The sequence below is a fragment of the Motacilla alba genome, chromosome 25, assembly GCF_015832195.1.
Source record: "Motacilla alba alba isolate MOTALB_02 chromosome 25, Motacilla_alba_V1.0_pri, whole genome shotgun sequence".
In the NCBI taxonomy this organism is placed as follows: domain Eukaryota; kingdom Metazoa; phylum Chordata; class Aves; order Passeriformes; family Motacillidae; genus Motacilla; species Motacilla alba.
Genome location: NC_052040.1, coordinates 894,216 through 903,392, shown reverse-complemented (window position 1 = coordinate 903,392; position 9,177 = coordinate 894,216). Strand labels below are relative to the sequence as shown.

Sequence of the window (9,177 nt, the reverse complement as noted above, 5' to 3'; positions counted from 1 at the left end):
CCCATGGACGGGGGGCACTGTGGTGTGTCTCACGGTGTCCCCAAGGTCACGGTCAGGCTAGGGGTATATATATGGGATATATACATACAGATGTATGTAGGGCCCTAGTGCCCCCCAAACCCCCCAGGCACCCCCAGCCCCACCCCCTGCCGTGCCCAGCTGTTGCAGGAGAGGAGCAGATGTGAGTGCAGGAGTTTGGGAAGCAGATAATCTGTAGAGAATTGGCTACTAGAAACCTTATTAAAAAAATGACACCATGAAACACCCGGCTGGTGGCCCCTGCTTGGGCAGAACTGCACTTCTGCCTCCCGAAAGCTGGGAAACCCGTGGTGGGAGCGGGGCAGGATCACCTGTGTGTCCCTTCCCCAGAAATGAGACACAGGGCAGCGGTTCTCAGTGTCAGAGCTTTATTCCAGAACAGGAAGCATCAGCAGGAGGTGGAAGGGGAGATGCTGAGGGGCTGGGGATGATGCACTCCCCACGCCCCAGAGAAGAGACAGGGAGCTATAGGCTCCTGTGGAGAGACTGCACCAGCATCTCCAGCTGCTCGCCCAGGGCCACCTCATCCCCGTCATTGGTGATCACCCAGTCAAAGGCCACTCCCTGGTCCAGGCCGCACTCAGACTCGGCGTCGTCCACCCCTGGTAGCACAGAGCCCAGCGAGGCCCCAAGGATGGTCAGGATGTGTCTGTCTGCACCCCCACCATGGCCTCACCCCCCCAGAGCTGGGGGCCTTGATCCAAAGCCTCTTGCTCCCACTGCCAAGGGGAAGGGGAGTGGAGGCAGCAGACCTGTGCCCGCTGGGCAGCCCCAGGTTTGCTGTCACGCCAGGCCAAGCTGCCCCTCCCTCGCTCACCAGTGACAAAGACCCAGTTCCTCCTCTTCCTTGTCTCCTCAGAAGCCACCACCCTCACGGTCTGCACCGCGTCCCCGTAGGCAGCCCGGAACCACTCAGCACCCACGTACCCCTGTGCACCCCCAGAGACCGGCTGCACCCGCCGCCCCCCGTGCACCCCAGAGTCACTGCACCCAGCCTGTGCCCCCTGTGCACCGGGGCCTGTGTCCCCTCAGAGCTCACCCACACCCTGCACCCAGCCTGTGCACCCCCAGAGCTCACCCACCCGGTGCAGCACCCTGTGCACCCCCAGAGCTCACTGGCTGCCACAGCCTGGCTGCACCGGCTGCCCAGCCTGTGCCCCCGGTACCCCCCAGAGCCCCTCTGCCCCCGGGTACCCCCAGAGCTCACCGGCTGCCACAGCCTGTGCCCCCCGAGAGCTCACCCACACCAGCTGCAGCACAGAGCTCACCCACCTGTGCTGCCCCGCCTGTGCCCCCCGTGTGCACCCCCAGAGCTCACCCACACCGGCTGCCACACGGGCCCCCGGTACCCCCAGAGCACCGGGCCCCCTCCACGGCTGCCCGGCAGAAGAAGCCGGGGTCGGCGCGGCGCTTCTCCTCGCCCCAGCGGATCATGTCCTGGCGGAAGCTCTCCTTGTAGGCGCTGGCATCCAGGAGTCGCTCAAAGTCGAGCCCGTGCTCCTGCGGGGAAGGTGGGGGGGTCAGTAGGCATGGCCCGGGCACACGAGCACGGCGTGGCACAGCCACGGCTGCCGCGACACGCCGCGCCTCGGCACGGCACGGCACGGCGGGATGGGACGGCTCAGCACGGCACAGCACGCTACAGCAACGGCCTGGCACGGTGTGGCATGGCATGGCACGGCCGTGGGATGGCACGACTTGGTACAGCCCGTCCTGACACGGCTTGGTGTGGAGCAGCATGGCAAAGCATCAGTCGGCACAGCATGGCACAGCACGGCACAGCACGGCACAGCATGGCACAGCACGGCACAGCATGGCACAGCACGGCACAGCATGGCACAGCATGGCACAGCATGGCACGGCACGGCACAGCACTGTGCGGCGCAGGGCAGGACAGCACGAGCGTGGGAAGGCAGAGAACAGCAAAGCACATGCCCTGGCACAACTCAGCGTGGCACGGCACGGCTCACGGTGTGAGCGTGGCATGGCACGGCATGGCACGGCCAGCACAGCTCAGGATGGTGTGGCACCGTGTGGCACGGTATGAGCACAGCAGTGTCCTGGCACAGCTCAGGAAGGTGTGGCACCGTGTGGCTCACGGTGTGAGTGTGGCACAGCACAGCATGGCACTGTCCAGCATGGCTCGGGATGGTGTGGCACGGTGTGGCACGGTACGAGTGTGGGAAGGCACGGCACAGCACGGCAGTGTCCTGGCACAGCTCAGGAAGGTGTGGCACTGTGTGGCACGGTGTGGCACGGTATGAGCACGGCAGTGTCCTGGCACAGCTCAGGAAGGTGTGGCACGGTGTGGCACGGTACGAACGTGGGATGGCACAGCTCGGCGGGGGTGACACGGCTCGGTACCTTGGCGTACTGCTCCTTGAGGGGCCCGGAGAGGCGCAGAATGGTGCAGACATCAGGGCCCAGCCTGCGGGAGAGGGATGAGCGGGACGGGCAATGGCACCGGCTCCGCTCGGCCAAGTCCCGGCCTCCCTGTGCGCCGGTACCGTGTCCTCCCCACCCTCACTCCCGGCCCCAGTCCCGCCCGGCTCGGTACCGGCTCCGCAGCTCCTCGGCCACGAAATCCTTCCCGGATTTCCTCTTCCCGCTCAGCAGCAGCACCGTGCGTGGCGCCGCCATCGGCGCTCCGGCCCCGCCCCGACCACGCCCCCGACCACGCCCTCGCACCACCGACCCCGCCCACAACCACGCCCTCCCGCAACATCGGCCCCGCCCCAACACAATCGATCACGCCCACAATCACGCCCCCGTATAACCGGCCCCGCCCCTGACCACGCCCCCGGCAGCCAGCGCGCCCCCTGCCGGGCAGAGCCCGCACCACCCGGGGCCATTGGGGGGTCCGATCCGCACCCCAACAGCCCTGTGCCCCTCTGTCCTGCGCTGCCCCCGAGCCCCCACTTCCTCCTCGCACCCTCCATTCTCCTCTGATGCTCCCTGCTCCTCCCAGCATCTGTATTTGCCCAGCACTCTTCCCCCGCCCCCCACAATCCTTATTCCTCTTCTGCACCCCGCTTTCTCCCAGCATCCGTTTCCCCCAGTACCCTCTTTTCTCTCCGAGCACCCTTCCTCCTCAACATTCCTATGCCCCGCCTGCACCCCACTTTTTCAACTGCTCCTCACTTCCTCCAGCACTCCCCTTTCCTCTTCGCTGTTCCTCCTCTAAATCCCCATTTTCCCCTGGCACCCCCAATACCCTTTTTTCTCCCCCAACACACCATATTCCTCTCTGCCCAGCCTTTTCATCTGTGCCCCTTCTCCCCCAGCAGCCCTTCCTCCTCCCTGCACTCCTTCCTCCCCTCTCACAGCACCTTTGCCCACAGCACTTCTGCTCTCCCCTTACACGCCCTATTCCTCCTCTGAACCCCCATTTCTCCAGCCCTCATCCCTCAGCGCCCTCCCTTTCCCCTACCCCCATCTTCCCCACATCTACGCAGCTCTGCCCAGCAGTGACTTTATTCATGGTGGCAGTGCAGTGTCACACAGTGCATTTGGGTGGGGACGTGGCCCTACTTGGCCCTACAGGGTGTGGGTCACCCCTAGACCCCCACGAACAGCATGTGGGGAGCCCTTGCGTGGGAGTGCTGGCACACTACTGCCCCCCTGGCTCTACCCACGCGTGCCATGCTGCCTTGGGGCTCTCTGGTTCCACACGTTCCCGGAGGCGCTGCAAGAGAAGGGAAAGCGTGATGGGAGGCAGTAGGGGGGAAAATCCCTGGGAGCCCTGGCACTGCCCACCCCAGCTCACCCCCTGTAGTGCCGCAGCATGTACTCCTCAAAGCCATCGGCCGCCTCCTTGTCGCCCCGCTCCTGCCTCGCCACGTCCTCCAGCAGATCCTCCACGTCATCCACAAAATCGACGAACCGCAGGCGATCGTGGGCAAAGACGCCGTCAGCCCTGAAGGCCCCATCGAGCTGCGGCGCCAGCCTCCCAAATTGTCTCCCCAAGCCCAGCTGCTCCATGAAGCTCTCCAGCAGACGCAGGAACTGCACCTTCTGCACCGGCTCCAGTGCAACCCCAAGCACTTCCTGGCCCTCCTTGTGGGCACAGTCGGTCACCCCAGAACAGCCCTGTGGCGCCCGGTACCGCTTGAGCCTGGGCAACTCACGGGAATCGTGCCGGGGGTGGCTGTGAGACGGCTTCCCCCAGGCTTTGCCTGGCTTGTGTTCACGGGGGGCTCGGGAATCCTTCTTGTGGGGTTTGCCCTGCTCTCTCCTCTCCTGCTCGTGGGGGGACCCCCTTGTGCCATGCTGCTTGTGCCACCTGCCCTCCTTCTCCACCTTGGATGGCTTCTTCCAGGGCGTGGAGAAGGAGCCCGACCCGTCTGCCTCCAGCACCTGGGCCAGGTGCTGCTCCAGGGTGCTCAGCTCCTCCACGAGCCCCTGGAGATCCCCAGAGCCCCGCACGCGGTCCAGGGCGTCGGCCAGCTCCTGCCGCAGCGAATCCAGGCTGCCGCGCCGCCGCGCCGCGGCTTTGCCGTGCCCCGGCACGCCTGCGGCACGCGGCTGCTCCGCGGCACGCGGCTGCTCTGCCCTCGGCTCCCCGGGGCTGCCAGGGGCCCCCGTGGCCTGCAGGCGCCTCAGCTCAGCCCGGGCCTCCCGCAGCGCCGTCACCTCCCGCTCCAGCGCCGCTCGCAGCCGCGCGTTTTCCGCGGCCAGGCTCTGCTGCTGCGCCCCGGCCGCGGCCGCCTCGCCCTCGCTCTTGCGCAGCAGCGCCTGCAGATCCTCCTTGTGGGCCTGGGGCAGGGGTGGGGGGCTGTGAAAGAGGTGGCAGCGGCAGAGCCAGCACCGGGACGCGGCACAGAGGCGTGGCACTGGGCACCAACCTGTAGCTCTGCCTGCATGAGCCGGATCTCCTGGTTCTCTTTGGCCAGCTTGTCCAGGAGCTGGCTCATGGACTGCACGTTCTGCGGGCCCCCATCATCTGGCAGAGGGGGCTTCTGCTGCGAGTCCTGGAGGACAGGAGGGTTGGGAGCCCTGGGGGGGGTTGAGGACACCCTCTGCCCTCACTCAGCCCTGCTTGAGACCCCTCCTTACATTGGACAGCAGTGACTCCTGCTCCCCAGCAGCCAAGTCCCAGCTCCCCTCGCTCTCCACAGGGCCTGCAGAGAAGGACGTGGGTTTGAATGTCCAGGCTGCTGCGAGGGGTCCCCCTGCCCAGGTGGGCCAGGCTCTACTCACCATCTGCCACGTCGTAGATACCACCTGGGGAGAGGAGGGGACAATGAGGGGGATGTCTGGACCCCACCCTGTCCCTGGGGCCCACTGGGACCCCACTTACCAGTGATGATCAGCAGCCCCACAGCAACCAAGGCCAAGGCACCCAGCAGGTACGTGCTCATACCGAGCCCATCATCACCAGGGTCTGGTGTCCCCCTCGTGACAGTGGCAGGCCCAGGATGAGGCTTGTGGCCCGGCCGCCACCGCAGCCCCTCCATGTTATTGTCGCTGCTGGAGCAGGACGTGTCCTCCGTTGTTGGCCCTAGGGGGACACGGGGGGGACCTCCAGGGAGGGTCTACACCTAAACACTGCCAGCACAGATTCGTCCCCTGTGAGGCCTGACCTGCTTGGGAGGTGTCAGGGCAGGGTTGTGGCTCAGCCTCAGCATTCAGCTCCTCCTGCTCATCGCCCTCCAACACGCTGGGCTCTGCGGAGCCCTCCAGGGCAGGCCCTGCCAATGCCTTGGAGTCCTCACATTCTGGGTCCTGCAGACACAGGCACTGGCACATGGGGTATCCCTGTGAGGGGAGCAGCCCACCCCCAGCCCCCTGGCCTGACTCACCCCCTGCCCGCTGCCCTCGGGGCACAAGGTCTGGCTGGGGAAGGCAGTGGCACCATTGGCGGTCACAGCTGGGGAGAGGCAGAGCATGGGGATGAGACAGTGGCACAGGAAGGTGACACCAGGCTCGCCCCATACCCCTGGTGGCTGCCTGCCTGTGGCTGTGTCCTGGGTGCCTTCATCCTCCTCCTCCTCCTCTGGTTCCTCATTGTCAGACCCAGGGGAGGCCGAGTCCTGCTCTGGACCCACCGTGTCAATGGGCAGTCCCTAGGGGAAGGGGGTACACAGGGAGACACCTTTAGCCCCGACCCCCATGTGCCTGCAGCCCCAGGTCGGCACTCCGGGGGTCTTCAGCTCTGGGGGGGCTGCCCTAAGGGCCCCGAGGCATGGGGTCCCAGTTCTGGGATGTTGCCCTGGAGATCTCAGGCAGCGAGGGTCTGTTCTGGGGTTTGCGAGCCCTCACCTCGCTGCCCGCCAGCACCCAGCCGCTCTCTGAATCTCGGGGATCCGATTTCTCCGCCATGGGGACGGTCCAGCGCTACCTGCAAGGGGGACAGATGGGCGGACACACGGACAGCGGGACACGACCCAGCTCCCGGGACCGGCTGGATGTGACCGGGAGAGCCACGGTCCCGGTGCCAGCCGGTAGCTGGGAGGCTTTCAGGGAGCGGTCCCGGTGCACCGACTGTGCGGCTGCACCCCCCGCCACCAGCTGCCGCCGCGGGGTATTTTTAGCCGGTGATGCGACCCAGCAGGTGGACGGGACACGCAGGGCCCGGCGTGGGGGAACCGGGGGCCCCCGGTGGGGATCCCACCGCTCCGCAGCAAAGCGGCAGCACCGGACGGGGGGGGTTTCACGCAGCCCCCGCCCCTCTCTTCCCCCCTACCCCCGGTCCGGGACGCAGAACCGGCCTGGGGGTGACGGTCCCGCCGCTGACAGCCCCCTCCTCTCCGCTCCCCGCGGCCTCTCGGTGCTGCGGCCGCGCCCTCAGCCGCGTGGCGGCGGCGGTTCGGCGCGGCCGGGGCAGCGCTCCCGCCGGTGCCGGTGCCGGTACCTGCGCCCGCCGCGTCCTGCCGGGAACTTTCCCCGGGGCCGCCCCCGAGCCCCCGGCGCGCACGTGACGCGAGCGGGCCAATCACAGCCCGCGGCGCGAGGAGGGGGCGGGGACAGCGGGCACCGCCCCGCCGGTACCGGACACCCCCCCCCCCCCCCCCCCCCCCCCCAAACCCGGTATCAGACACACACCGACACCCCCGGACAGACACCGACAGGCGCGTTTAAGAGTTTTATAACGACGGTACAAAAATTTCCATTAACCGTTGGCTAAAACGGACGGAGCCGGGGTGGGGAGCGGGTACCGGCACCGGTACAGGGGGCACCGGGACTGCCCCGTGAATGGGGAAAGGGACACCAGGAGCGCTGCACAGCCCAGGAGGCGCCCCCCTGCACGGCTAATGACCTGACCGGGGGCAGCACCGTGGAGCAGCAGGAAGCCCCAGCCCTCACCGAGCCGGTGCACCGGGGCCACAGCCTGGCCCACGGCAAAGGGCACGGCCAGCACCGTCCCTGTTCCCCTGGCAGGTCCCGGTGCCAGGCAGTGCCCGGTGAGCAGCCACAGCCAGCGCACGGCAGTGGCTCTCTGGCTGGCGGGGGGCGGAGGGGGGGTGACAGCTACAAAAAACGGGTGTTTGGTCCTAAATCAGCGGGGAAAGCTGTACACGGCATGGCGGCTGAACGGTGGCTCAGCCGTCGTTGGCGGTCACCAGCTGTCCCATGCCCTCCCGGATGTAGACCGACTGGATCTCCTTCGTCTTGAGGCAGAAGTCGCAGGCCCAGACGGCGGAGGCCTCGGTGGTGAGCAGCCCGTAGGCGTTCTCGGTCATGCCCGTGCACTCCCGGTGGAACCACTTCTGGCACGAGGCCTCGCACAGGATGGCGTCCTGGTCGTCGTTCACCTCGTTGCGGCAGGCGCCGCAGGGGTACACGAGCCCCGGGGGCGGCTGGTGGCCCGAGGCGCCGCCGGCCTTGCCGGGGGGCGGCAGGGGGAGGCTGTTGGTCTCGGGGGTGCCGGCGCTGCGGCCGGCGCTGCCGGGGGCGAAGGCGGGCTGCGCCCCGTTAACGGCGGCGGGGGAGCCCGAGTGCTGCTCCTGGGCGAAGGTGCTGGGGGGAGGGTTCTTGCCCCCCTCCTCGCTGCTGGCGGGGAAGCCGGGATCCGCCCCGGGGAAGGGACTGGCCGTGGGAGGCAAGGGGGGCATGTTCTGCCCGGGGCGCTGCATGGGCGACTGTCCAAAGAGGTTGCTGGGCTGGCTGAAGCGCTGAGCCACGGCTGGGCCCCCGGGCGGGTTGAGGGCTGGCCCCGGTCCCATGTCCCCCCGGGGGGGCTGCCCCATAGTGGGGGACATCATGGGCCCGAAGCCCGCCACGGGCCCCTGCATGAGCTGCCCCATGGGGGGGCTGAAGTTCTGTCCGAGGGGCTGGCTGAAGGGCTGCCCGGCGAAGCTCAAGCCCCCCGGCTGCACGTAGTTGGGATTCTGGGGGGGCATGCTAAAGGCCGGGCCCATCTGCCCGGGGGCGAACGGGGGCGGCTGCCGCCGCAGCGGCTGGGGACCCCCGCCGTAACCAGGGGGCACCTGCGGCGACATCCCGCCCTGCATGCGGAAACCGCCGAAGGGGACGGGGCTGCCCAGGAAAGGGGCGGGCGCCGCCCCCACCTTGGGGGCCCCGAAATCATCCTCGAAGGGGTTGGAAGCCACCAGGTGATCCACCATGGGAGTGGGCGGCGGGGCGAACTCCGAGAGGTGCGAATAGGCAGGGCCCTGCGGGGAGAAGGTGGCGGTCAGGGTGGCTGCGGCGCGTCCCCGGCCCCAGCGCCGCCCGGAGCCCGGCCCTACCTGCGTGTTGGACTTGCGCCGCTTCTTCTCGGGGCTCTTCATCTGCAGCCCTGCGGGGACAGGCGAGGCCGCGTCAGCGGAGCCGGGGCGACCCCCACCCACCCCGCTCCTCCCGCGCTCACCTGCCTTGCCCTGCTTCCGGCCGGGCCCGCCGGCGGCGGCGCTGCCCGCGGGGTGCGGGGGCCCCGGCGGGGCCGGCGGGGCCGGGACCGCTCCCTCCAGCTTCTCTGCGTGCGGGGCCGCCATAGAGCCCTCACAGCGCGCGCGCCGCCGCCATGGCCCCCACCGGAACCGGAAGCCGCGCGGGGCCAATCGCGGCGCGCGGCGGGGCGGGGCGGCGCGCGCCAGGGACGCGTCAATCACCGCAGGCTCCCGCCCCCCCCCCCCCCCCCCCCCGCCATCCGGACCAAACCAAATGCAAGGCGATGGGAGGGGGGGAAAGAACAGA

At 68.4% G+C, this 9,177-nt stretch overlaps 3 protein-coding genes across 5 annotated transcripts; all 3 read right to left on the bottom strand.

Moving 5' to 3' along the window:
* Positions 1–390: 390 nt before the first annotated feature.
* On the bottom strand, positions 391–2,703 carry PMVK (phosphomevalonate kinase). The gene is made up of 6 exons (XM_038162057.1): positions 2,597–2,703; positions 2,404–2,467; positions 1,405–1,539; positions 1,058–1,096; positions 857–968; positions 391–641 (listed from the first exon to the last, which is right to left on the bottom strand). Exons 1-6 carry the CDS (start codon positions 2,677–2,679, stop codon positions 505–507), a joined length of 570 nt encoding a protein of 189 aa, XP_038017985.1. The 5' UTR covers positions 2,680–2,703; the 3' UTR covers positions 391–504.
* Positions 2,704–3,497: 794 nt separating this feature from the next.
* PBXIP1 (PBX homeobox interacting protein 1) lies at positions 3,498–6,968 on the bottom strand. Of its 2 annotated transcripts, none has more exons than XM_038162055.1 (11): positions 6,893–6,968; positions 6,301–6,379; positions 5,993–6,104; positions 5,841–5,908; positions 5,622–5,763; positions 5,339–5,539; positions 5,239–5,262; positions 5,095–5,159; positions 4,884–5,009; positions 3,806–4,794; positions 3,498–3,724 (listed from the first exon to the last, which is right to left on the bottom strand). In XM_038162055.1, exons 2-11 carry the CDS (start codon positions 6,358–6,360, stop codon positions 3,667–3,669), a joined length of 1,845 nt encoding a protein of 614 aa, XP_038017983.1. In that variant the 5' UTR covers positions 6,361–6,379; positions 6,893–6,968; the 3' UTR covers positions 3,498–3,666. The 2 variants fall into 2 exon arrangements, with proteins under 2 accessions (XP_038017983.1, XP_038017982.1); XM_038162054.1 differs by having other exon boundaries at positions 6,725–6,956.
* Positions 6,969–7,108: 140 nt separating this feature from the next.
* PYGO2 (pygopus family PHD finger 2) lies at positions 7,109–9,076 on the bottom strand. Of its 2 annotated transcripts, none has more exons than XM_038161895.1 (3): positions 8,852–9,076; positions 8,730–8,779; positions 7,109–8,654 (listed from the first exon to the last, which is right to left on the bottom strand). In XM_038161895.1, the coding sequence occupies exons 1-3, from the start codon at positions 8,973–8,975 to the stop codon at positions 7,581–7,583; spliced, it is 1,248 nt and encodes a 415-aa protein (XP_038017823.1). In that variant the 5' UTR covers positions 8,976–9,076; the 3' UTR covers positions 7,109–7,580. The 2 variants fall into 2 exon arrangements, with proteins under 2 accessions (XP_038017823.1, XP_038017824.1); XM_038161896.1 differs by having other exon boundaries at positions 8,856–8,980.
* Between the last annotated feature and the right edge of the window lie 101 nt (positions 9,077–9,177).

What these genes read in the sequence shown, in the direction of transcription:
- PMVK (XM_038162057.1), bottom strand. Translation starts at nt 2,679, where the DNA reads ATGGCGGCGCCACGCACGGTGCTGCTGCTGAGCGGGAAGAGGAAATCC. An exon ending in TCAAGGAGCAGTACGCCAAG is followed by an intron (nt 1,540 to 2,403) that starts GTACCGAGCCGT and finishes CCTTCCCCGCAG; the next exon opens with GAGCACGGGCTCGACTTTGA. An exon ending in GCCGGGCAGCCGTGGAGGGG is followed by an intron (nt 1,097 to 1,404) that starts GCCCGGTGCTCT and finishes GGGGGTGCACAG; the next exon opens with GCTGGGTGCAGGGTGTGGGT.
- PBXIP1 (XM_038162055.1), bottom strand. Translation starts at nt 6,360, where the DNA reads ATGGCGGAGAAATCGGATCCCCGAGATTCAGAGAGCGGCTGGGTGCTG. An exon ending in CACCCAGGACACAGCCACAG is followed by an intron (nt 5,909 to 5,992) that starts GCAGGCAGCCAC and finishes GCCTCTCCCCAG; the next exon opens with CTGTGACCGCCAATGGTGCC. An exon ending in TATCTACGACGTGGCAGATG is followed by an intron (nt 5,160 to 5,238) that starts GTGAGTAGAGCC and finishes CCTTCTCTGCAG; the next exon opens with GCCCTGTGGAGAGCGAGGGG.
- PYGO2 (XM_038161895.1), bottom strand. Translation starts at nt 8,975, where the DNA reads ATGGCGGCCCCGCACGCAGAGAAGCTGGAGGGAGCGGTCCCGGCCCCG. An exon ending in CCGGAAGCAGGGCAAGGCAG is followed by an intron (nt 8,780 to 8,851) that starts GTGAGCGCGGGA and finishes CTGTCCCCGCAG; the next exon opens with GGCTGCAGATGAAGAGCCCC. An exon ending in GGCGCAAGTCCAACACGCAG is followed by an intron (nt 8,655 to 8,729) that starts GTAGGGCCGGGC and finishes TTCTCCCCGCAG; the next exon opens with GGCCCTGCCTATTCGCACCT.